Here is a 26410-nt window from a genome sequence, read left to right on the forward strand (position 1 = left end):
ATGTGCCTTACCTCTTTACTTTCATTTAAATTTACTAATAAGTTTTCTGGCATCGGTACAAAAACATCTGAAAGAATAAAGAAAATATTTACTTGAAACAAGATGTAATTTTTAGAGATGTTCTAAACACAATGACATTGATGTAATTAAGCATCTCATACTTAAAGAAAAGTCATCTCCAACCATCATAGCAGTGTCCACGTATGTTTAACAAGCCATTAATGGGACACTGATTCAGGTACTTATTAAAATTTTTCTGTTTTTTCTGCCTTGTAAAAATTAAGAAGCCTTCCAATTAGAAAATACTGGTCTTGTTAGACATTGGTGGCCCACGCCTGTAATTCTAGCTACTCAGGAGGCTAAGACCTGGAGCAGATCTTGGTTCATAGCCAGCTTAGGAAGAAAAAGTTGTAAGACTCTATCTCCAATCAATCACAAAAATGCTAGACTATAGGCAGAGCATCAACTGTGAGCAAAAACAGCTGTGAGCGGGGCAGGGAATGTGGCTTAGCGGTAGAGTGCTTGCCTAGCATGTATAAGGCCCTGGGTTCAATTCCTTGGTACCACATAAACAATAAGTACAATTAAAAAAATTTTTTTAAAAGCCAGGCACGGGTGGCTCATGCCTGTAATGCTAGCTACTCAGGAGGCTTGAAATCTGAAGATCACAATTCAAAGCCAGCTTGGGCAGGAAAGTCCATGAGACTCTTATCTCCAATTAAATACCAGAAAACTGGAAATGGTGCTGTGGCTCAAGTGGCAGAGTGTTCACCCTGAGCTGAAGAGCTCAGGGACAGCACACAGGCCCAGAGTTCAAGCCCTATGACTACCACCACCAACAACAAAAGGTAGATAAATAAAATAATTAAAAAAAAATAAAACAACAACAACTGTGAGCAAAAAAAAGATGAGCAAAAGCCCAGGGCCCTGTACTCAAGCTCTGGTACAGAATTTCAGAAATTTTAAAAACAAAACAAACAAAAAACACAGGAAAAAAAAGAAAGAAAATATTAATCTGTAAGCACTCAGTAGGTTTGTGTACTATGTAAGGGCCTGGCTTCTTCGGTTGAAAACAATTTAGCATTTGTATGGAAGGCCCTGCAAACCAGCCAAAGATACAATTTTGGCAAGTAAACAAAAGAAAGGAGGAAGGGGAAGGGAGACAAAGGGAAAAAGTTAAAAAAAATTAAAGGCAACTAATATGACCTAAGAATTTTGCTTTTATTCAGAACTAGTATAGTTCACCAACTTCTATCATTCAAAATGCCAAGGCCTTCTGCAGTGACTACACAATCCAGAGAATCAGAACACATTCTGACCACTTTGTGGGCCTCTTAGGATTCACATTTTTAATCCTCGCTTTTGGAATTAAATTCATTTTGTTAAGATAGAAGCTCACTGAGTGAAAAACAAAAACTATAAGAAAAAAAAAGGGGTAAGAAGATTCTAAAAAATAATGTCAATAACTAGTCAGGCACTGGTGGCTCATAGCTATTCGAGACTGAGATCTGAGAATAGCAGTTTAAAGCTAACCCAGGCAGAAAAGGACTCTTATCTTCAGTTAACTACCAAAAAGCCAGAAGTGGAGCTGTGGCTCAAGTGGTAGAGTGATAGCCCTGAACACAAAAGCTCAGGAACAGTGCCCAAGTCCTGTGTTCAAGCCCCAGGACCAGCACAAAATGTAAGACCAATAAATAATTTAAAACTTCATTTTTTCATTTTTTTTTAACAGTTTTACAAGCCAGGCATGGTCATGCACACCTAAAATTGCAACATGCAGGACACAGAGGCCAGTAGATCATGAGATTGCGAGTTCAAGGTTAGCTTAGGTTACTTAGCAAGATCCTGTCTCAGAAAACAAGAGTATATTAACAACTTAACTGGGATGTAATTCACATATCATAAGGTCTACCCTCAAAGAGTACAATTTTAGGTGGTGACATGACTCACATGCCTAACATCCAAAAAGCCCTGGGTTTATTCCTCAGCATCATAAAAATAGAAACAGTTCCCTGATCTTTTATCTATTCACAGAGTTGTACTTTATCTCAAAAAGAAACTGTAACTAGTAACAGTTCACCCAAGTTTCTGGGAACTCTGCTTTCTGTTCCTATGGAGTTATATTAAGAGCATTTCATACAAAGAGAACACACTAAGCCAGGTGTTGGCAGCTCCCAACTGTAATTCTAGTTACTCAGGAGGCTGAGATCTAAGGATCGTGGTTTGAAGCCAGCTGGGGTTGAAAAGTCCAGGAGGTAATGCTATGGCTCAAGTGGTAGAGCACAGATAGCCTTGAGCACAAAGAGGCTCAGGGACAGTGCCTAGGCCCAGAGTTCAAGCCCCAAGATTGGCAAAAAAAAAAAAAAAAAAAAATTCAGAGACTCTTATCTCCAATTAATATAAGCAGAATGCCAGTCTGGAGGCATGGTTCAAGTGGTAGAGCACGAGCTGTGAGTTCAAACAATGGGACTGACATAATGAACAAACAAACTTAATTACATCTTTATATGTAGTCTTTTGTGACTGCCTTCACTCGAAATAAGCAAAACATTTTCAAGATTCATCTATATTAGTATACATAGAAATTAATTCTTTTTTACTACTGAAAAATGTCATTGCAGGAAAAAAACCCCACATTTTAATGAAGTGGTTATTCCACATTTTAGCCATACTATCATAAATATTCATATGTAATTGGGGGGGGGGGGAGTGCTGGTCCTAGGGCTTGAACTCAGGGCTTGGGCAACTGTCCCTGAGCTTTTGTGCTCAAAGCTAATGCTCTACCACTCTGAGTCACAAGCACTATTTCTGGCTTTTCAGTAGTTCATTAGAGGTAAGAATCTTATGGACTTTACTGAGGACTGTCTTTGAACTGTAATCCTCAGATCATAGCCCCCTGAATAGCTGGGATTACAGGTGTGAGTCACTGGTGCCTGGCTTGAGATTTTTTTTTTTAAATAATGGACAACACACTTTCAATTTCCTTGAATAGAGCTTGGATCACACGGTGACTTTTGAACTTTACACTGTTCTCCACCGTGGCAGCCACACACATTCCCTTAGCAATGGATGAGGAGTCCATTGCTCCATGTCCTTGCAAACACATTATTCTCCATTTCTTTAATTTTAGCTGCCCCCTCCTTAGCAGAAGGCAACACCTTACTGTGCTTGTCATTTGCAATTGCCCAGTGACTAAAGCTATTGAACACTTTGTGAAATATGTCTGTAGGTAATTCTTGGGAGTGCTGGGGATTGAACCTGGAGCCTTCCAGAAGCTAAGGACATGCTCTAGCACTGAGCTACATCTCTAGTCTCAAGAATACTGGATAGGGCTGGGAAGGTGGCTCAGTGGTAGAGCGCTTGCCTTGCATGCATGAGGCCCTGGGTTCGATTCCTCAGCACCACATGAGCAGAAAAAGCCAGAAGTGGCGCTGTGGCTCAAGTGGTAGAGCGCTAGCCTTGAGCTGAAGAACTGAGGGATAGTGCCCAGGCCCAGAGTACAGGCCCCACGATTGGCAAAAAAAAAAAAAAAAAAGAATACTGGATGTTGTGTATTGAAAAATAGGTGTTCACATCTATTATTTATTCATTCATGTGCTATTTGCCTTTTTGTCCCCTTTTTTTGGTGACACTGGGGTTTTAACTCAGGACCCTGCATTTGCTAAGCAAGCAAACAACCACTTGAGGTTAATTTGTCTTTTTATTTATTTTTTTTTGGGGGGGGTCCGGTTGTGGGGCCTGAACTCTGGGCCTGGGCGCTGTCCCTCAGCTCTTCAGCTCAAGGCTAGCACTCTATCACTTGAGCCACAGTGCCACTTCCGGCTTTTTTCTTTTTGCTTATGTAGTGCTGGGGAATAGAACCCAGGGCCTCAAGCATTGCAAGGCAAGTGCTCTACCACTGAGCCACCTTCCCAGCCCATCTTTTTATTATTAATTTGTAGGAGTTATCTAGATAATCTTGACATAAGACCCTTGTCAGATATGATTTGCATATACTGACTCATTTTGTGGGTTGTCTTCACTGTGTGTGTGTGGGGGGGGGGGGGGGTGCAGATGGAACCTAGGGCCTTGACATGCTGATCAAGTGTTCTACCCTTGAGCTATCCATCTAGCCTGACTTTTACTTTCTTTTGTTTCCCTCAAATAGGGGTTCTTGTATAGTTCATACCTGAATTTCCTAAGTATCCCAGGCTGCCCTTGAACTTGTAAACCTCTGATGGGACTTAGAGGTGTGTTACCAGGCCTAGCTTGGTAGTGTTCTTTTTTTTTTTTTTCATTGTCGGTCATGGGGCTTGAACTAGGGGCCTGGGTGCTGTCCCTGAACTCTTCACTTCAGGCTGTCTCACGGCAGCTGAGCACTGGTGGCTCATGCATGAAATCCTAGCTACTCAGGAGGCTGAGATCTAAGAATCATGGTTCAAAGCCACCTGGGGCAAGAAAGTCCATGAAACTCTTATTTCCAATTAACTGCCAGAAAACCAGAAGTGGCACTGTGGCTCCATGACCCAAACAACAACAACAACAAAAAAAACCTAATTGGACTTTCCTGCTTAGGCTGGCTTCAATCAGATCTCAGCCTCCTGAGTAGCTAGGATTACAGGCATGAGCCACCATGCCCAGCTGATAAGTCTTTTTTTTTTTTTTTTGGTCAGTCATGGGGCTTTAACTCTGGGCCTGGGTGCTGTCCCTCAGCTCTTCAGCTCAAGGTGAGTGCTCTACCACTTGAGCCACAGTGCCACTTCCGGTTTTCTGGTGGTTTATTGGAGATAAGAGTCTCATGGACTTTCCTGCCCAGGCTGGCTTTGAACCGTGATCCTCCGATTTCAGCCTCCTAAGTAGCTAAGATTACAGTGTGAGCCACCTGTGCCTGGCTTGATAAAAGTTTTGTTTTGTTTTGTTTTGTTTTTGGGGGGGGGTCTGGTCGTGGGGTTTGAACTCTGGGCCTGGGCACTGTCCCTCAGCTCTTTAGCTCAAGGTTAGCGCACTACCACTTGAGCCACAGCACCACTTCCGGCTTTTTTCTTTTTTCTTATGTGGTGCTGAGGAATCGAACCCAGGGCCTCAGGCATGCAAGGCAGGTGCTCTACCACTGAGCCAACTTCCCAGCCCCATTGATAAGAGTCTTTAAAGTACAAAATTCTTTCATTTGAAGAGGCTTCATTGATCTATCTTTTTTCCTAACATTTTTATACTTTTAGTGTAATAGTTAGGTTGTAATACAATTTGATTTTTTTAAAAAAATCTGTGATGCCTTGGCTCAAATTCACACCTTGTGTAAGCTAAGCAAGCACTATGCCACTGAGCTAAAGCTTTAGATGAACATTTGTATTCTGATAAAATGTATATAATACAGAAAATTCACCATCTTAACTTCAAGTGTACAATTTAATAGCATTTAATATATTCACAGTGTTGTATAGCTATCATCATTGCCTGGCTTCAAAAAATGTCTCATCATTCCACACAGGAATGCTACACTTACTAATAAATTCCTTAGTCTCCTTTCCTCTTAGCCCTAGTAATGTCTATTTTAATTTTCAGTCTATATATTTGCTTATTCCAAATATGTAAGTGGCTCATACAATATATCTGACCTTTTATGTCAGGCTTATTTCACTCTAAAAACGCATAAGCTTCATATTGTATCATATGTCAGAATTGTTTTTTTTGGGCCAGTCCTGGGTCTGGAACTCAAGGCCTGGGCACTGACTGTTCCTGAGCTTCTTTTGCTCAAGGCTAGTGCTCAACCACTTGAGCCAGAGTGCTACTTCTGGCTTTTTCTTTGTATGTTGTACTGAGGAATTGAACCCAGGGCTTCCTCCATGCTAGGTAAGCACTCTAACACTAAAGCCACATTCCCAACCCAGAATTTCATTCTTTAAGGTTGAATAATATTCCAATATACATTTATATCACATTTTGGTAATTTTCTCATCTGTTGTTGGCTTCTGAGATATTTCCAACTTTCGGCAATTTTGAACAACTTTGCTATGAACAATGATCCAAGTCCCTGCTTTAATTCTTTTGGGTATATAATGAGAAGTAAAATTGCTAAATATGCTAATTTTATGATTACTCTGAGGAATTGCCAAATTGCTTTCTGTAGCAACTGTACTATTTCCATTCTCACCATCACTTATTATTTTCCATTAAAAAAATAATAGCCATCCTCCTAATATGAAGTGGCTAACTTACTGAGGTTTTTAATTTTGTGTTTTGGTGCTGGGGACTGAACCCAGGATCTTGAGCATGCCAAGCAAGTGCTCTATCACTAAACTACATCTCCAGCCCTCATTGTGGTTTTGGTTTACATTTCCCTGATGACTCACAAGGGTGAGCATTTTTTTAGGTCTTTATTGGCCATTTGTAGATCTTTTCTGGAAAAATGTCTAGTAAAGTCCCTTGTCCATTTGTTGTTGCTGAGGCATAGTTCTTTATGCATTATACATGGTAAATTCCCTATCAAATATTAAATTTCAATTATTTTCTTCCATTCTGTGGGCTTTGCCATCCACTGACTAGTGTCCCTTGTTTGTTTTCCCCAGTACTAGCATTTAAACCTAACGCAACACTGAACTCTAGTCACAAAACTTTTTTTGTTAGTTTTTATGTTTTCCAGTGCTAAGGATTAAATCCAGGGCCTGATACATGCTAAGCAAGCACTGTACCACTTGAACGTCTTTTCTTTGTCTGCCTGCCTCCTTCTCTCCCTTCCCCCACTCCTTCCATCCCTCTTATCTGTAGTAGAACTGAGGCTTGAACTCTGAGCATCATACTCTCACCAGTTTTCTTACTCAAAGCTGGCACTCTACCACTGGAGTTCCATAGATTTTTCTATCTGGGCTGATTTCAAACCACAGTCCTCCAGATCTCAGCCTCTTGGGTAGAATTATTAGCATGAGCCAATGGTATCTGGCTTTGAACTCATTTTTAAGCTAGTGTCTGCAGAACTGTGCCTAAACTGACCTCAAACTCATTAACATTCTGCCTCCTATACCAAGTAGCTAAGATTACAGGTATGCTATATAAAATTACAATATTATACAGATAAAACTGAAAGGATTAATTTGTTATAACTTGTTTGGCTATTTTTTCAATTTAGAGGTTTATAATTAATATAGGCTAAATATTAAGGGATAAACTGACTTTTTAAAAAAGTTTTATTCTGTGCTAGGTGCCGGTGGCTCACACTTATAATCCTAGCTATTCAAGAAAGCTAAATCTGAGGATCAGGATTCAAAGCCAGCCTGGGCAGGAAAATCCAGGAGGCTCAATTCTCCAATAAACTACTTAGAAAAAGCTGAAGTGGGCTGAGAAGTTGTCTCAGTGGTAGAGTGCTTGCCTTACACATGCACAAGGCCCTGGGTTCGATTCCTCGGCACCACATAAGCAGAAAAAAGCCATAAGTGGCACTGTGGCTCAAGTTGTAGGGCGCTAGCCTTGAGCTGAAGAGCTGAGGGACAGCACCCAGGCCCATAGTTCAGCCCCCACGACTGACAAAAAAAAAGAAAGAAAGAAAAGACCAGGTCCATAGTTCAGCCCCCACGACTGACAAAAAAAAAAAAAGAAAGAAAAGAAAAAGCTGAAAGTGGTGCTGTGGCTCAAATGGCAGAGTGCTAGCTTTGAGCACAGAGAGGCTCAGGGACAGAATGTAGGCCCTGAGTTGAAGCCAAAGGACCAGACAAAACAAGAAAAGAAAAGTTTCATTCTAATCTAGGTGCCTGTGGCTCATACCTATAACCCTTGCTACTCAGGAGGCTGAGATCTGAGGATCACAGTTAGAAGCCAGCCCAAGCAGAAAAGCCCAAGAGACTCCAATTAATCCCCCAAAAGCTGAAAGTGGCACTGTGGTTGCTCAAGTGGTAGATTGCTAACCTTGAGCAAGAAAAGCTCAAGTGCCCAGGCCCTGAATTCTAGCCCTATGACTGGTATAAAAACAAACAAAAACAAAGATTTTCCTTCATAGTATACACTCATACCTATCTACTCCTAATTCAGAGCATTGAATTAATTTAAACGTCTTACATATACCTTCAATATCTGAAACTATTAGCATCTGGGGTTGAGAAAGACCTTCTTGAAGACTGTAGAAATGAATTGTACTGTCAAATGTTATGAAGCCAATTTTTGTCCTAGTGTTGCCAGGAAGCCTAAAAACAAATGCAGAAGAGTGTTTTGTCAAGTGTCTTCATATTTACACACATAACATATCAGCTAAGCATTATAGGAAAGCATGTAGCTTAGTATTATGGTAACTGTCTAACATAAACAAATGTTTAAACAGCCAAGGTTTACCTACCATGACAACATGTACTCCCCAGTGAGAAACTAAGCATAAGCCACATAGTCAATGGAAAACAGCAACAGAACAGAAATTCAAAACCTCTTATTTTATATAAAATGATATAGAATTCCACAGGAAGTAGTATGAACAAACCACTAGAAAGCACACATAAAAATCTGCAGGCCAGCTTTCTAAAGAATGATTCAGGGCCTGGGGATTATTAGCTCAGTGCCAGAGCACTTGCCTTTCAAGTGCAAGTCTCCTCAACACTGGGTGGAAGAGGGGAAATGCTTCCCAAATTATCATATACCAACTTGAAGACACAATGTACATTTAGGTACTACATTTCTTAAAAAATTGCACAAGCCTGGTGCTAATGGCTCATGCCTATAATCCTAACTACTCAAGAGGCTGAGATACTGAGGATTGAAGTTCAAAGCTAGCCTCAGCAGAAATGTCTAATGAGACTCTTTTATTTTCAATTAACCATCAAAAAGGTGGAAATGGAGCTGTGGCTAAAATAGAGCACCAGCTTTGAAGAAAAATATGAAGAAACGGTGCCTAGACCCTGAGTTCAAGCCTCACTACTGGCACCAAAATAAATAACTCAGTGAGTTAAAAGTATCTATACAGGAAGGAATAGATGATGGCAAAATAGAATCCTGAAGATGATGAAGCTGTGGGGGTGTACCTGGAGATATATTATTCTAGTCTTACCTACTACAGCTTTAAAAAGAATGTTCCTAAGAAAAAGTAAAGCCGGCCAGGCACCTGTGGCTCACACCTATAATCCTAGCTACTCAGGGGCTGAAATCTGAGAATCAAGGTTTGAAGCCAGTCCCAGCAGGAAAGTCTGTGAAACTCTTATCTCCAATTAACCACCAGAAAACCAGAAGTGGCTCTGTGGCTCAAGTGGTAGAGCACTCACCTTGAGCTGGAGAGCTCAGGGACAGAGCCCAGGCTCTGAGTTCAAGCCTCATAACCAACAACAAGAAAAAGAAAGGCCTAAGGTGATCGATTTAAGTGGGCATTTTTTTTAAAGGATGTAATTATATAGCCTCTTATTTCATTTTGCCAATACTGTTAAATTTAAGATTGAGACACTTACAAATCCAGGTTGTCTAACAAACTCTGGCAAACTGAATTCAAGTATCCAGTTTCGACTGCATTGTGAGACACGTCAAATACAAAGAGGTACACAGGAGGTTGTGGTGGTCGCAGCTGAAGAGAAGAAAAGAACCTTGTTAAATATTATCGAATATGTTTTAAAACATTTAAATTTGAACTTAACTTGCTGAGTCTACTTACAATAAAACCATAATATAAGCATATTTATGTACAGATGGTATTAAGACAATATCTAAACTATACAGTGTTTACAGATGCTAATTGAGAAACAGATGCAGTTGAGTCTATGTCTGCCAAAACTCAAGAATGTCTTCTCTCCTCAGGAAGACAAAGAAATGTGATTAGAAGGGTTCCTGGCAATGTTTAATTTCTTCTCTCTCTCTCTTCTTTCCTTCTCTTCCCTTCTTTTCCTTCCTTCCTTCTTCCTTTCTGGTATCATATACCTCTAATTTGAGGCCTAAGCCACAGGCTCACTTGAGCTAAGCAAGAGCTCAAGACCTTGAGTTTAAGCACCATACCAGGAAAAAAAAAAAAAAAAAGAATGCTTGCCTTGCATGCATGAGGCCCTGGGTTCAATTCCTCAGCACCACATAAGCAAAAAGAAAAAAGCCGAAAGTAGCACTGTGGCTCAAGTGGTAGAGCACTAGTCTTGAGCTAAAGAGCTGAGGGACAGTGCCCAGGCTCAGAGTTCAGGCCCCATGACCAGACCAAAAAACAACAACAACAATAAAAAATGCAACGTGCTTAAACATCAGACATACTACTATTATTGTTAGTTTTTACTTTTTTGTGTGCCAGTCCTGAGGCTTGAACTCAAACACCTGGGCTCTGTCCCTGAGCTTTCTGTGTATATGTATATGCCAGTCCTGGGGCTTGAACTCAGGACCTAGGCACGGTCTCTGAACTTTTTTGTTGTTGGTGGTGGTGGTACTCATGTGGCTTGAACTCAGAACCTGGGTGCTATCCCTGAGCTCTTTTGCTCAAGGCTAATGCTCTACCACTTTGAGCCACAGCACCACTTCCAGTTTTCTTGTGGTTAATTGGAGATAGAAGTCTCATAGACCTTCCTGTCCAGGCTGTCTATAAACTATGATTCTCAGATCTCAGCCTCCTGGGGAGCTAGGATTACAGGCATGAGCCACCAGTACCTGGCTGTCTTTGAGCTTTTATGTTAAAGGTTAGTGCTCTTATCACTTGAACCACAGCTCCACTTTTGGCTTTTTAGTGATTAATTGGGGATGAGAGTCCCAAGGACTTTCCTTCCTGAGATGGTCTCTAACTGCAACCCCCAGATTTCAGCCTCCTGAATAACTAGGATATAGGCAGGAGCTACCAGAACCTAGCAACCTGAGCATTTTTGCTTACCACGAGCCATGGCTCTACTTCTGACTTTTTTTTTTTTTTTGTGTCGGTCGTGGGGCTTGAACTCTGGGCCTGGGCGCTGTCCCTCAGCTCTTCAGCTCAAGGCAAGCGCTCTACCACTTGAGCTACAGCGCCACTACCGGTTTTTTGGTGGTTTATTGGAGATAGGAGTCTCACGGTTTCTCCTGCCCGGGCTGGCTTTGAACCGCGATCCTCAGATCTCAGCCTCCTGAGTAGCTAGGATTACAGGCGTGAGCCACCAGCGCCCGGCTTACTTCTGACTTTTTGGTAGGTAACTGGAGATGAGAGTCTAATGGACTTTCCTAAATTCAAATTGAGATCTTCAGATCTCAGCCTCATGAGTAGCTAGAAATAAATACAGGCATGAGCAACTGATGTCTGGTTTGTTTGTTTGTTTGTTTTTTGTCAGTCAACCACTTCTGGTTTCCTGGTGGTTAATTGGATTGTGATTGTATTTATCCAATTGGTATTAGGGCCAAATTTTTTTTTTTTTTTTTTTTGTCAGTCCTGGGGCTTGAACTCTGGGTCTGGGCGCTATCCCTCAGCTCTTCAGCTCAAGGCAAGCACTCTACCACATGAGCTACAGCGCCAGTCCTGGTGGTTAATTGGAGATGAAGAGTCTCATGGACTTTCCTATACCGGCTGGCTTTGAACCTCCATCCTCAGATCTCAGCCTCCTGAGTACCCAGGATTACAGGCATGAGCCACCAGCACCCAGCTTGTTTTGTTTTTTGAGACAGTCTTGGTATTGCTATGTTGCCCATGCTGGCTCAAACGAGATTCTCCTGTCTCAGGTTTCTGAATGCTAGGCTATAGGCATCCACCATTATGCTCATAATTTATTTATTTATTTGGAGGGGGGGGGTTATGGGGCTTGAATTCAGTGCCTGGGTACTGTCCTTGAGCATTTGTGCTCAAGGCTAGCATTCTACCACTGTTAGCCCCAGGGCCACTTCCAGTTTTCTGGTGGTTAATTGGAGAAAAGAGTCTCACAGACCTTCCTGCCCAGCTGGCTCTGAATTGTAATTCTCAGATCTCAGCTTCCTGAGTAGCTAGGCTTAGAGGCAAGAGCCACTGGTGCTAGGTTCATATTTTTAGAATGCAAAACTTCAAAACTCTCACAAAGTATTAGCTATAATAAACAAAAACTGAATGTGACTTATAGCTATAATCTCAATATTATATATGTGTATATGTGTGTGTGTGTGTGTGTGTGTGTGTGTGTGTGTGTGTGTGTGTATTTTTTATTTATTTATTTTTGCCAGTCTTGGGGCTTGAACTCAGGGCCTGTGCATTGTCTCTGGACTTCTTTTGCTCAAGGCTAGCATTCTACCATTTGAGCCACAGTGCCACTCGGGCTTTTTCTGTTTATGTGGTACTGAGGAATCAAACCCAGGGCTTCATACATGCTAGGCAAGCACTCTACACTAAGCCACATTCCAAGCCCTACAAATTTCTTGATGGACTGAGAACAAGAGGAGCTTTACATATACTTTTACACCTTTACTTCTCAAAGATATCCTTATTTAATAACTACCATTATGCTCTCAAACATTGTGCTCTCAAAATAAAATTATAGTTTTTACTTAAAATCCAGTGTTACAAAATGCATATATCGTATTAAAATTAAGCTTACCATATACTCTGAAGGAGCCATAAACTCAATAGTAGCATTTTGAACTTCAGGTCTTCTATGAGGTTCTCCATAAACTCTGGTTAAAGGGTTGTACATGAATTCTTCAGGAACTGTGTAAAATTACAATATTATACAGATGAAACACAGTCAACTTAATACAAATTGTTTGGTGATTTTTCTCAATTTAGGGGTTTATAATTAACCCAATATAGGCTAAATATTAAGGAATGATAAATACATTCTTTTTTTTTTTTTTTTTTTCAATTGATTGGGGGTCTTGAACTCTGGGCCTGGGCGCTATCCTTCAGCTCTTCAGCTCAAGGTGAGTGCTCTACCACTTGAGCCACAGTGCTACTTCCAATTTTCTGGTGGTTAATTGGAGATAAGAGTCTCACAAACTTTCCTGCCCCAGCTGGCTTTGAACCATGATCCTCAGATCTCAGCCTCCTGAGTAGCTAGGATTACAGGCGTGAGCCACCAGCACCCAGCTGCATGTGACAATTTCTAAACTAAAATATTTCTAGGACTGTGGCAATGGCTCAAGTGGTATAGTAGGCATGAAGCCTTGAGTTCAAACTCTAATGTGGCCAAGAAAAAAAAAGAGAGAGACAGAGAAAAAAAGAAAAGAAAAAGAAAGGTTTAAACTTACTGGTTTAAATAAACCATAAAACATACAATTTATAGAACAATAGTGAAGGGCTGGGAATGTGGCTTAGAGGTAGAGTGCTTGCCTAGCATGCATGAAGCCCTGGGTCCCATTCCTCAGTACCACATAAACAGAAAAAGCCAGAAGTAGAACTGTGGCTCAAGTGGTAGAGTGCTAGCTAGCCTTGAAGGCAAAAGCTCAGGGACAGAGCTCAGACCCTGAGTTCAAGCCCCAGAACTGTCAAAAAGGAAAAAAGTAATCTTAACATAATATCATATTTTTTGTGTAAAATGTACATATTTATTTATAAGCATAAACATTTTAAAAAGTTAACAGAAGTTTTCTGCGTAGAATTGGTTGTAAATATATGAAGGCACGGAAAAGGGCTGAGAGCATAGCTCAGGTAGTAGAGCACCTGCCCATCAAGGGGAGGCCTTAAGTTCAAGTACCAGGACAGCTGAAATAAATTACATAGTAAACATGAGGGCATTTTAGATATTCATTATATTGCCATGATCCTCTTAACTCAGCCTTAAAATAGCTAAAATTAATTATTATTTCTTTCTTTTCATTGAAAGACAGGTTCAAATTCAGGATCTTATGCTGTTTAGGCTGGCACTCTAGCACTTGGGCTACAGCTTCAGTCTTGTTTTCTGCTTTTTTTTTTTTTTGGCAGTCGGTCAGGGGACTTGAACTCTAGGCTTGAGTGCTGTCTCTCAGCTCTTCATCTCAAGGTTAGTACTCTATCACTGGAGCCACAGTGCCACTTCTAGTTTTCTGGTGGATAATTAGAGATAAGAGCCTCACAGACTTTACTGCCCAGGCTGGCTTTGAACTGAGATCTTCAAATCTGAGCCTCCTGAGTAGCTAGGATTACAGGACTGAGCCACCAGTGCCCAAGCTCTGCTGGGTTGTTGTTGTTTTTTTTTTTTTTTGGTTGGTCGTGGGGCTTGAACTCTGAGCTTGGGTGCTATCCATGCACTCTTCAGCTCAAGGCGAGCGCTCTACTGCTTGAGCCACAGCACCACTTCTGATTTTCTAGTGGTTTATTGGAGATAAGAGTCTCACAGAGTTTCCTGCCCAGGATGGCTTTGAACCGTGATCCTTAGATCTCAGGCTCCTGAGTAGCTACGATTACAGGCATGAGCCACCGGCACCGGCTCTGCCGGTTATTTTTGATAGAATCTCCTAAAGGTTTCTGCCTGGCTGGTTTGGAACCTTGATCCTCCATAGCTAAGATTACAGGCATGAGTCATCAGTGCCTAGCTTTTTTTTTTAACTTCACATTTTTGTTATCCTACTTCTAGATAATGCAAGCAAAGACTATGCGCGTACCATCGTTGACTCGGTAACATAAGTTACACTTCCACCTCCTTTGGTCAAGAAAGCTGACAAAAGGGTTGATGTAGGTCCTGCAGGAACGACATCTCACAATTGTATTGGAGGTAACCACAGGCAATTGCTGAAAACAACAACAAGTTTTTAAAGGCAATCATCATTACTTTGAAAAGGCAAACATCAATTTATCCTTTTGAAATAGCCTTTGGAATGCTTAAAATTTGTCCTCTTTTGGGGGGTGGGAGGGAGGGCAGGCAGTACTGGGGTTTGAACTCAGGGTCTTAAGCCTGCTACAATAATGTTCTATCACTTGAGCCACACATCCAGCCATTTTGGCCAGTTATTTTTCAAATAGGGACTTTTATTTTTGCCTGGTTAAGTCTGGGTCTTGAGCCTCTTATTTATGCCTCCTGTGTAAGTGGGATGACAAAGGTATGCTACTATGCTGAACTGTTCTGGTTGAGGTCTTGCTAACTTGTTGCCTAGGCTAGCTTCTAATGGCGATCCTCCTGAACCCCAACCTCTCAAGCAGTTGGGAGTACAGGCATGTGCCACTACACCTAAGGAAGATTTACCTTTTTAAAAAAGTATTTATGTTCTTAGTAAATACATTGTAAAATCAAGAAAATGTTTACAAGGAAGAAGATGGTGAACGAAAAAAGGAACTATGTGGCTCAGGCTAGTCTCACAACTCTTGGACTCATGTGATCGATCCTCCTGTCCCATCCTCCCAAAAGAGGTTAGACAACATTCTAAAAGAAGAATAAATACTATATAAAGTTTTTTTCCCCTTTGGATGTATGTACCATTACTGGGGCTTAAATTTAGGACCTCAAACTGTTGCTTGGCTTTTTTGCTCAAGGCTGGCACGCTTATCACTTGAACCACACCTCTAGTTCCTATTATAAAGGTTTTGATTAACAGGCATATTTAGTTCTCATGAAATTAGTTACAAAGTTAAATAGCACTTACAGTTTATATTTTTTTGGGGGGAGGGGGGCTAGTCTTGAATTCAGGGCCTGGGTACTTTCTCTGAGCATTTGTGCTCAAAGATAGCACTCTATCACTTTGAGCCAAAGCTCCATTTCCAGCCTTTTGGCAGTTAACTGGAGGTCAGAGTCTCATGGATTTTCTGTTTGGGCTGGGTTTGAACCATGATCCTTGGATCTCAGTCTTCTGAGTAGCTGGGATTACAGGCATGAGTGCCAGCTAAAGTATATCTTATTAAACTTTTTCTCAGTACAGCCTTTATTTTTTTATTTTTTATTTTTTGGGTCCGGTAGTGGGGCCTGAACTCTGGGCCTGGGCGCTGTCCTTCAGCTCTTCAGCTCAAGGCTAGCACTCTACCACTTGAGCCACAGCGCCACTTCCGGCTTTTTTCTTTTTGCTTATGTGGTGCTGAGGTATCGAACCCAGGGCCTCGAGCATGCAAGGCAAGCGCTCTACCACTGAGCCACCTTCCCAGCCCCAGTACAGCCTTTATTGACACAAGATATTCAAATCTACCTTTATGGCAGCTTTATTTTCATGTCCTAAACTTATAGTTACTTTTGCTCTAACACACATAGAAGCCTACAATAATTGCTTAAAGTTCAACTTTATTTCTAGCCACTGCCTTTGAAATCATCATTGTTCCTGATGTTAGAACACGTTCTTTCCTCACAATAAATTTACAACATTGGTATCACAAGATACTAAGGTGGCACAAAGAGTACTGGGGCCTTCACAGCCACCATAGGTTTTCTTCTCTGTCTATCCTGTTCCTATGCAAGCTTACTTTTTTTTTAACGCCAGTCCTAGGGCTTGAACTCTGGACTCTATGCTGTTCCTAAGCTTTTTTTGTTCAAGGCTACTCCACTTCTGGCTTTTTTTTTTTTTTTTTTGGTCATGGGGCTTGAATTCTGGGCCTGGGCTCTGTTGCTGAGCTCGTCAGCCCAAGGCCAGCACTCTACCCCTTGAGCCACAGTGTCTCTTCCAGTTTTCTGTTGGTTAACTAGAGATAAGAGTCTCACAGGCTTTCCTTCTTGGGCTGGCTTTGAACCACAGCCCTCAGATCTCAGCCTCCTGAGTAGCTAAGATTACAGGCGTGAGCCACTGACACCCAGCTGACTTTTGGCTTCTTTTGTAGTTTATTTTGGTAGTTCATCTCACTGTCTTTCTTGCCCCAGTTGGCTTCAAACATGATCCTCAAATCTCAGCTTCCTGAGTAGCTAGGATTACAGACCTGAGCCGTTCGTGCCCTAATGTAAGCCTTTTTTTTTTTTTTTAATCTGTCCGTGGTCAAGTTAAAAGACAGCTCAGATAAATTTAATATACAACTCTCAAATTGTTGCAGATGATTTCCTAAGAAATATTTACTCTCACTAGAAACACATACCACTAGATCTTTGAAAGGATGAAGCAATAGCCCCAAAGGAAGTTTGGCTTTATTCAGTAAGGCCTGAGTCTGAGGAATGCTCGTCAGTGTGCATCGAAATAACCTTTAAAGAAAAAAAAAAAAGGGTCAGTTGTTGCTGCTAGTCTTATTTTAGCTAAGTAATCATCTTTTTTTTTTTTTTTTTTGCTGGTTCTGGGGGCTTGAGCTCAGGGCCTGAGTGCTGTCCCTGAGCCCTTTTGTGCTAATGTTCTACCACTTAAGCCATAGTGCCACTTCTGGCCTTTTCTGAGTAGTTTATTGGAGATAGGAGTTTTACACTTTCCTGTCCAGGCTGGCTTTGAACCATGATCCATAGATCTCAACTCCCCCCTTGCTAGGACTACAGGTGTGAGCCACCTGCGCCCAGCTAGTTAAATAATAATCGTTAAGTAGACAAATGGTATTTACCATTAATAATGACTTAAAAGATACACTTTAATTTTACATCAGATTACACATAACGTATTTAATAGCCTCTCTGATATTTTTTTTTTGTGTGTGGTATGTGTATATGTCTGGAGACTGGGACTCAGACTCAGGATTTGACACCTGCCTGCACTCATTGGCTGGAACCACAGCCACGCCTTCAACCCTCCTCCCTTTTTTTGTTTTATTTTTGCATGTTTGATATGGTATCCCATTAAAATGTTTTAAGTTGCTGGGCACGTTGGTGCACACCTGTTAATGTTAGCACTCAGGAAGCTGAGCCAGGAGTGATCTTGGGATCAACCTGGGTTACATAACAAAACCAAATAAATAAATAATATTATAATTATGTCTGTAATGAAGTTAACTTAAAAATGGAGCAAAAAAAAGGATTATATAGAGTGGGGTGCTAGTGGTTCATACCTGTAATCCTAGCTACTCAGAAGGCTAAGATTTGAAGATCAAAGTTTGGAGCCAGCCCAGGCAGAAAAGTCCCCATGAGACTCTTATCTCCAATTAACCACTCAAAAACCAGAAGTGGCGGGCTGGGAAAGTGGCTCAGTGGTAGAGCGCTTGCCTTGCATGCCTGAGGCTCTGGGTTCGATTCCTCAGCACCACATAAGCAAAAAGAAAAAAGCCGGAAGTAGTGCTGTGGCTCAAGTGGTAGAGCGCTAGCCTTGAGCTGAAGAGCTGAGGGACAGCGCCCAGGCCCAGAGTTCAGGCCCCACAACCGGACCAAAAAAACAAAAACAAAAACAAAAACAAAAAAAACCAGAAGTGGCACTGTGGCTCAAGTGGCAGAGTGCTAGCCTTGAGCACAAAGAGGCTCAGGGACAGCTCCCAGGACCTGAGTTCAAGCCCCATGACAAGCAAAAAAAAAAAAAAAAGAAGAATTATGTCGACTTAGATTCTTGTACTATATAATGTAGAGCTGATGTGAACATCAATTGGATCAAAGGTTATCATGCTATTTCTTCTTTATTTTTATATTTGCTTTTTGAGATAGGAACTCATTAAGTAATTTACACTGGAGTGAAACTTTGTCTTATTGCTTTCACCTTCCAAATGCTGGGATTAGGACTACCACACCTGGCCCTATTTCTTTTTCTTTTTTTTGGCCCTAGGGTTGAACTCTGGGCCTGGGCCTGTCCCTGAGCTTCTTTTGCTCAAGGCTAGTACTCTTGAGCCACAGTACCACTTTGTTTTTTCCTAAGTAGTTTATTGGAGTCTCACAAACTCTCTTGCCTGGGCTGGACTCAAACCACAGTCCTCAGGTCTCAGCCTCCTGAGTAGCTAGGATTATAGGTGTGAGCCACTGGCACCCAGCTTTCTATTTCATGAGATGGAGAGGAGAGAGGAGAGAGGAGAGAGGAGAGGGGAGAGGGGAGAAAGGAGAAGGAGGGAGGAAGGGGAGGGGGGAGAAGAGAAGGGAGAGGGGAGAGAAAGAACACACGTGCTCATTCTGAGACTGGAATTTAAGGTCTAAGTATGCTTAGGCTAGTGCTCTACCACTTAAGCCACAGCCTACTTCTCACTTTTTGGTAGTTAATTGGAAATAAGAGTCTTGTGGATTTTCCTGCCCTCAGCTTCCTGAGTAGCTAGGAGTACAGGACCACCAGCACCTGGCTCCTATTTCTTAATTTAGAACCCTCCAAATTTTATTCAAGGCTTCTTTCCATAAATTACATGTACAGCTTATTCAAACACCCGAAACTAATTTAAAAAACTAAAAAAATTCAGAACTTGCATAATATCATGTATAGTAATATATGAAGCCTTACTCTGGGTTACAGTTGAGTTTCTGGATGTCTTCATGCAAATTTGGAACTGGAGGCTTCAAAGGTGTTGAGGGAAGCATGTTTCGCTCTTGAAGAAGATTGATGACTCTTAGACCCTCTGGATGTAGACTTAATCCACTCATGCTTGCAGTTAAATGATTAGCACCTAAGGGAGTCTACAAATAGACACATTATTTCAAAGTAAGTAACCATTTAAAAAGTGTACAAACTTCAAGTCTCTCTACATAAGAAAAAAAAACTGTAAACTAGATTATCTGACCAATCTTGTGGAAGTACAAAGGCTTTATTTATTAAATATTCACTATTACAGTAATTAGTTATAAGTGTTCTACATATAGTCCTAAAACTTTGCTCACTGTATATTTCGCTTACACCTAAAAATAGAAAATAGGCTTTAAAAAAAAGCTTACCTGAGTAAAGGCCTGGGGGCCACTTGGGTAATTCAAGGATGAGGGTGGCATTCCAGTCCCACTAGACGGCATTGTGTTCTGGTAACCAGGTGGTAGGGAGGGGTAGGCATACCCAACACTTCGGCTCATTTTGGGGTTCTTATTAGTGAGCTGTGATGTTGCTAGAAATGAGGTAACTTTTAAGTTCTATTTTATATTCTACAATACTTTAAATCAACACAAAGATCCATTAAATTATGTAATTATAACTTAGAGTTCCTCTAGATTAATTTACCTTACTTTTATCAATCAATTTGGCAAAATGAAGACAAATTTTATGAACACAATAATAGCTATGATTAAAATCTAGTTAATCTAAGAGTACAGCTATAAGTAAAAAAAATAAGTTTGGCATAATTTACTTTCCCGTATATGGTAAGTTTTGTATACAGGCTAAATTTTAATTTAAAACAACTTTAATGAAAATATCCTGTACATTCAGCTTATCGGACTGGCTTAATAGTCATATCATAATAAAAAAAACCATGATCCCAATTCTGAAAGGAAGGAAAAATAATGAAAAGAAGTAAAACATGATAATGATAGGTGAGTCTACATAACAAAATGATGAAGTTTCCTCTGGTGTCCTATAATGAGTAAATATCATTTCTATAATCAGAAAAAAAAAAAAAAAGATGAAAAAAACTTCCATAGCATCTCACCCAAGAAGCCACCTCCTTCAATTTCATCATAATTACTGTGGACCACCATCGATCCGTTATTGGCATTTGATGTAATACCTAAGAAAGAAGTCCATTAAGGTTTACATTAGAATAATTGCTCTAGGACATGAACTAATTAATATCTCCGTGTGTGTGTGTGTGTGTGTGTGTGTGTGTGTGTGTGTGTGTGTAGGTGTGTGTGTGTGTAGGTGTGTGTGTGTGGGTGTGTGTGGGTGTGTGTAGGTGTACCGTAATGAGGCTTGAATTCAGGGTCTGGGTACTGTCTGACTTTTTGCTGTTTTATTAGAGCTGGAGGCTCATAGACATTCCTGCCTGGGCTGGCTTCAATCCTTGATTATCAGATTTCAACTTCCCTAAGTAACTAGGATTACAGACATGAGCCACCAGGACCCAGCACTAAAATTTTATTATTATTTTCAAACAAACAGTTTAAAGTACATTCTACATAGAAATGTTAAATGTTCATGGACAAATGATGGAAACTTCAATTTCTGAAAAGACATACAAATTGCCAACATCTATGTATAAAATCCTTAGCATCACTCATCATCAGGGAATACAAATCAAAACCACAATGTGATAAATGAAAAAGATTACAATATCATCTCATTTTAGTTAGAATGGGTATTATCAAAAACATACACACAAAAAATGTTAGCCTGGCACCAGTGGCTCACACCTGTAATCCTAGCTACTCAGGAGGCTAAGATCTGAAGATGTGGTTCAAAGCCAGCCCAGGCAGGAACATCCACGAGACTCTGATTTCCATTTAACCACCAGAAAACCAGAATGGCTCAAGTGGTAGAGCACTGGCCTTAGCTGAAGAGCTCAGGGACAGAGCCCAGGCCCAGAGTTCAAGCCCCCACAACCAACAACAACAACAAAAAAATGTTGACAAGGATGTGGAAAAAGTGTAACTCTTTTTTTTACACAGTTGGTGAGAATGTAAACTATTCTAGCCATTTTGGAAGGTTATATAAGTTCCTCAGAAAACTAAAAAGAAATAACAAAATTTATGTCAAAGAGATGTTGGCACTCCCCTGTGTAGCAGTTACACATATAAGAGCCAAGATACAGAATCAACTTAAGTGTCTGTCAACGATTTAAGTGACCACAGTGAAATACTACTCAGTCATTAAAAAAATAAAGAAAAGGGACTGGGAAGGTGGCTCAGTGGTAGAGCGCTTGCCTTGCATGCCTGAGGCCCTGGGTTCGATTCCCAGCAAGACATAAGCAAAAAGAAAAAAGCTAGAAGTGGCGCTGTGGCTCAAGTGGTAGAGCGCTAGCCTTGAGCTGAAGAGCTGAGGGACAGCGCCCAGGCCCAGAGTTCAGGCCCCACGACCGGACCCAAAAACAAACAAAAAAAAACAAAAAAATAAAGAAAAAAGATAAAATCCTGTCATTTATACCAACAGGAAAAAGCCTGAAGAAATTTTGTTAACTGAAATACATCATGGGTCTGGGAAGGTGGCTCAGTGGTAGAGTGCTTGCCTTGCATGCATGAGGCCCTGGATTCGATTCCTTAGCACCACATAAACAGAAAAAGCCGGAAGTGGGTGCTGTGCCTCAAGTGGTAGAGCACTAGCCTTGAGCTGAAGAGCTGAGGGACAGAGCCCAGGCCCAGCGTTCAAGCCCCACGACCGACAAAAACAACAACCAAAAAAACCTATCAGACCCAGAACAATAAATACCACATGTGAGAACATATATGAACTCATATAGGGAAGCTAACAAGATTGATCTCATGAAGAGTAGCCCTGTCCACTCTGGTGGGGAGGGACGGGGGGGGGGGGGGGGGGGGGGAACGAAGGGATGGGAAGGGGAAACAAAGGAAGAGGCTACAATGCTTGATAAGAAATGTACTCATTAGCTTGCCCATGTAATTGTAACACAATTAAAAAATAAAAAAACACAATAAAAAAAACGTTTATAATAAAAAAAAATTTTTTAATTAAAAAAAAAAGCCCTGTCCATCGGTGGCTCAGCCTGTAATCCTAGCTACTCAGGAGGCTGAGATCTGAGGATCCCAGTTCAAAGCCAGCCCGGGCAGGAAAGTCCACAAGACTCTTATCTCCAATAAACCACTGAGAAAAACAGAAGTGGTGCTATGGCTCAAGTGGTAGAGCACTTGCCTTGAGCTGAGGGATAGCCCAGGCCCAGAGTTCAAGCCCTATGACAGACAAAAAAATAAAAAATAAAAGAGCAGCCCTATCAGAGAATATGTGTTAGACAGCAAGGGAGTAGAGGTTGCCTAATGAGTATAACACAAAGTTAAATAGAAGAACTAAGTTCTAGGGCTCTATAAAACAAAAGGGTGACTATAATTAAAAATAATTCACTGTATTTCAAAATTTCCAGAAAAGATGCTTTTGAATGTTCTGTACACAAATAATAAGTGTTAAAGTGGCAATAGGCTAATTACCCTAATGAGATGAATATACGTGTTTCAAGTTTTTACACTGCATATCATAAATATATATACTTAATATACATTAATTTTTTAAAAAGAGGACTGTAGAACCTGGTGACAGTGATTTATGCCTATAATCTTAGCCATTCAATAGGCTAAGACCTGGAGATTGAAGTTCAAGACCAGCTCCTGGGCAGACAACTCTGCCAGACTACATCTCCAAATTAACCACCAAAAAAAGTGGAGCCAGAAGTATGGCTTATGTGATAGAGCAGCAATTAAGAAGCTCAGAGTTCAAACTCTAGTATCTTATAAACACACAATCTATCCTCCAAGAAAAACTGGAAAACCAGACCCTCCATGGAGGTAAGTACATAGTTTTATTAAATCACCAAAACTAATAATACTTACAGTAAAATATAAGTATACAAAACCTTATTTGCAAACTATCCAACAGAGGAGAATCTGAAATTAACTTGCAGGTGACATTCAGTCATCCCTTCCTGTCCTTATGTTCCAGGAACCCCAAGGACACCGAACTCTGCAGAAGCTCAGGTGCCTTCTCGGACATGGTGTCACACATACTGCCCTATGTTCTTAAAATATTCTCCTTATTACTTATAATATGCAACATAAATGCTATATAAATATCTGTTAGACTGTTAAGAAAAAAGTCTGTTCATGTCGAGTATAAATGAAATTTCTTTTCAAATATTCTAGATGTAAAGTTGATTAAATCCTGAGGATAAGCCCTATGGATCATAAATGAATTATAGCTGCTGTAAAGTCCTGAAACAGAGTATGTATGAGACAAGAAGGGAGACAGAGGTTGCTTACTGAGTGCAAATGAGTTTCCAATACTAGTCTACAGCCTATCATCAGGCAATAAGAAATTTTTCTTAACACTAAATTCCTGAAGCTTATATCTACCTCACACTGGACGTTCTAGAAAAGGTATGATTCTAAAACACTGGATTCAGGAAAAATTCACCCTTGTGTTAAAAATTAAAACTTTAGGAACAGATTTTCTTTTTTGATTTACTTACCTTCTTGGTTTACAGCTGAATGAAACAAAGGCTGGGGTGAGGCTGTATGTGATAGTTTCTGAGGTGTTGCGGCCCTGACTGGGGGTCCACCAGCTGGAGGGGGGCCAGGAGGAGCTCCAGGTTGAAAAGGGGTAGGTAGAGATGGGTTCCTTGAGGGAAGTGCAGAACCTATGGAAACACAGGGCTATAGAATGACTCAAGTAACAGAAAACAGGCACAGCAGGCTTAAGGACCTGAGTTCAATTCCCAGTACTAATGGAAATTTTAAAAACTAAGAAATAAATGGAGCCAGGCACTGGTAGCTCATTCCTGTAATCCTAGTTATTCAGAGATTTGCAATCTGAGGATTGCAGTTCAAAGTCAGCCTGGGAAGGCAAGTCTATGAGACTCTTATCTCTAATTAACCGCAAGAAAACCCAAAGAGCTAGAGCAAGGGCTGGGAACGTGGCTCAGTGGTAGAATGAGCATTCATGAGTCCCTGGGTTCGATTCCTCAGCACCACATAGACAGAAAAAGCCAGAAATGGCACCGTGCCTCAAGTGCTGGAGCGCTAGCCTTGAGCAAAAAGCAGCTCAGGGACAGTGTGAGGTCCTGAGTTCAAGACCCAGGACTGGCAAAAAAAAAAAAAAGTGCTAGAGCACTAGCCTTGAGCAAAAGAGCTCAGGGGCAGTGCCCAGTCCCGGAATTCAAGCCCCATGACCAAGATAGATAGTAGATAGATGGGCGCTGGTGCCAGTAACTCAAGTCTGTAACCCTTCGTATTCAGGAGGCTGAGATCTAATCTAAGGATTGTGGTTTGAAGATAACCTGAGCAGGAAAGTCCAGGAGACTCTTATCTCCAATTAACCACCAAAAAGCTGGAAGTGGAGATGCAGCTCAAGTGGTACAGTGCCAGCCTTGAGCAAAAAAGGCTCAGGGAGAGTGTCCAGGATCTAAACTCAAGCTCCAGGATATTACTAGACTCTCAAGAACAAATTGAAAAATCTTTATTAATTATGCTTGTAAGTGTCTTGTTGGCAAAAAGGAAGACAGGTTATGGCCATGTAATTTTCTTATCAAAAAATAAAACCTGGTCTGGGGATGTGGCTTAGCAGTAGAGTGCTTGCCTAGCATGCATGAAGCCCTGGATTTGATTCCTCAGTACCACATAAACAAAAAGCTGGAAGTAGCACTGTGGCTTAAGTGGTAAAGCGCTAGCCTTGAACACAGAGAGGCTCAAGGACAGTGCTCAGGCCCTAAGTTCAGGCTCCAGGACTGGCAAAAAGAAAGAAAAGGAAAGGAAAGAAGGAAGGAAAAGAAAAAAAGAACCCCTACATATCTATGAAATACAGACGAGTCAAAGGAACAAAGGGGCAAGGTACACTACCAACTCAGCATTACCAAGGCCAGATATGATACATCTGGCTGCAAAGATTAACAATTTAATGTTTAACAAAATGTAAGGGAGCTTAAGAGATTTTTTTTTATAATTTTAGGATAATACTTTTAAATTCAGAATATGCCATATTTCATATAACAGAAATTGCTTTTTAAGTTGGATTTTGTTAGTGCTTGGGATTGTTCCACAGTCTCATACATGGTACGCAAGTATTAAGTGGACTAATTCTGTTTTTTTGGACATGGGGCTGAGTGCTATCCCTGAGTTTTTTCATTCAAGGCTAGAACTCTACCACTTTGAACCATAGCACCACTTCCAGTTTTCTGGTGGTTAACTGGAGGTCAGAGTCTCATGTACTTTCCTTCCAGGGCTAGTTTTGAACCGTGATCCTCAGATCAGCCTCCTGAGTAGCTAGGATTACAGGAGTGAGCCACCAGCACCCAGCTCTAATTTTTTAATAGCATACATTAGTTAGATAAAGGGGTTTCACTGTGAAATTTCCAAGCATGCATATAATACACTTTGGCCAAATTCAAGTTGATTTTTTTTTTTTTGGGGGGGGGGGGGGGTCCGGTCGTGGGGCCTGAACTCTAGGCCTGGGTGCTGTCCCTCAGCTCTTCAGCTCAAGGCTAGTGCTCTACCACTTCAGCCACAGCGCCACTTCCGGCTTTTTTTTTTCTTTTTGCTTATGTGGTGCTGAGGAATCGAACCCAGAGCCTCAGGCATGCAAGGCAAGCACTCTACCACTGAGCCACCTTCCCAGCCCTCAAGTTGATTTTTTAAAAATCTTTTTTCCTCTTCCACATCTATCCAAACCATTCATCCCCTCAAGTTACCTGGTTCCATTTTCCACATAAGTACACTGAGCATTACGACAGTATTTGTATACCATTCTTCTTTCCATTCATTTACTTCCTCCTCTGATTTCTTTTTTTTCCCTGGTCCTGAGGCTTGAAATCTGGGCCTAGACAGTGTTCCTGAGGTCCTTTTGCTCAAGGCTAGCACTCCACCACTTGAGCTACAGGGCAACTCTCGGCTTTTTCTGTGGTTAATTGTAGATAAGAGTCTTTCAGACTTTCCTGCTCAGGCTAGTTTTTTTGTTGTTGTTGTTGGTGGTGGTCATGGGGCTTGAACTCTGGGCCTGGGCGTTGTCCCTGAACTCTTCAGCTCAAGGCGAGCGCTCTACCACTTGAGCCACAGCGCCACTTCTGGTTTTCTGGTGGTTTATTGGAGATAGTAGTCTCACGCTCTTTCCCTGCCCAGGCTGGCTTTGAACCTCGATCCTCAGATCTCAGCCTCCTAAGTAGCTAGGATTACATACAGGCGTGAGCCACCGGGTGCCTGGCTCAAGCTGGCTTTTAACTGTGATCTTTAGATCTCAGACTCAT

General features: G+C 41.2%; 1 protein-coding gene across 1 annotated transcript in view; it reads right to left on the reverse strand.

The window, feature by feature from the left end:
* The window catches only part of Sec24a (SEC24 homolog A, COPII coat complex component), a 66836-nt gene that overhangs the window by 24748 nt on the left and 15678 nt on the right, over positions 1-26410 (reverse strand). The window contains exons 3-12 of the mRNA XM_042688823.1: positions 23645-23812; positions 20168-20245; positions 19467-19627; positions 19039-19211; positions 16793-16895; positions 14413-14539; positions 12432-12541; positions 9393-9505; positions 8032-8150; positions 12-67 (exon numbers count right to left, since the gene is read on the reverse strand). Of these exons, the coding sequence (XP_042544757.1) occupies positions 12-67; positions 8032-8150; positions 9393-9505; positions 12432-12541; positions 14413-14539; positions 16793-16895; positions 19039-19211; positions 19467-19627; positions 20168-20245; positions 23645-23812 (1208 nt within the window). The remainder of the gene's footprint in view (positions 1-11; positions 68-8031; positions 8151-9392; positions 9506-12431; positions 12542-14412; positions 14540-16792; positions 16896-19038; positions 19212-19466; positions 19628-20167; positions 20246-23644; positions 23813-26410) is intronic.

The sequence above is a fragment of the Dipodomys spectabilis genome, unplaced genomic scaffold (genome assembly GCF_019054845.1).
Source record: "Dipodomys spectabilis isolate Male_0828 unplaced genomic scaffold, ASM1905484v1 ptg000119l, whole genome shotgun sequence".
In the NCBI taxonomy this organism is placed as follows: Eukaryota; Metazoa; Chordata; class Mammalia; order Rodentia; family Heteromyidae; genus Dipodomys; species Dipodomys spectabilis.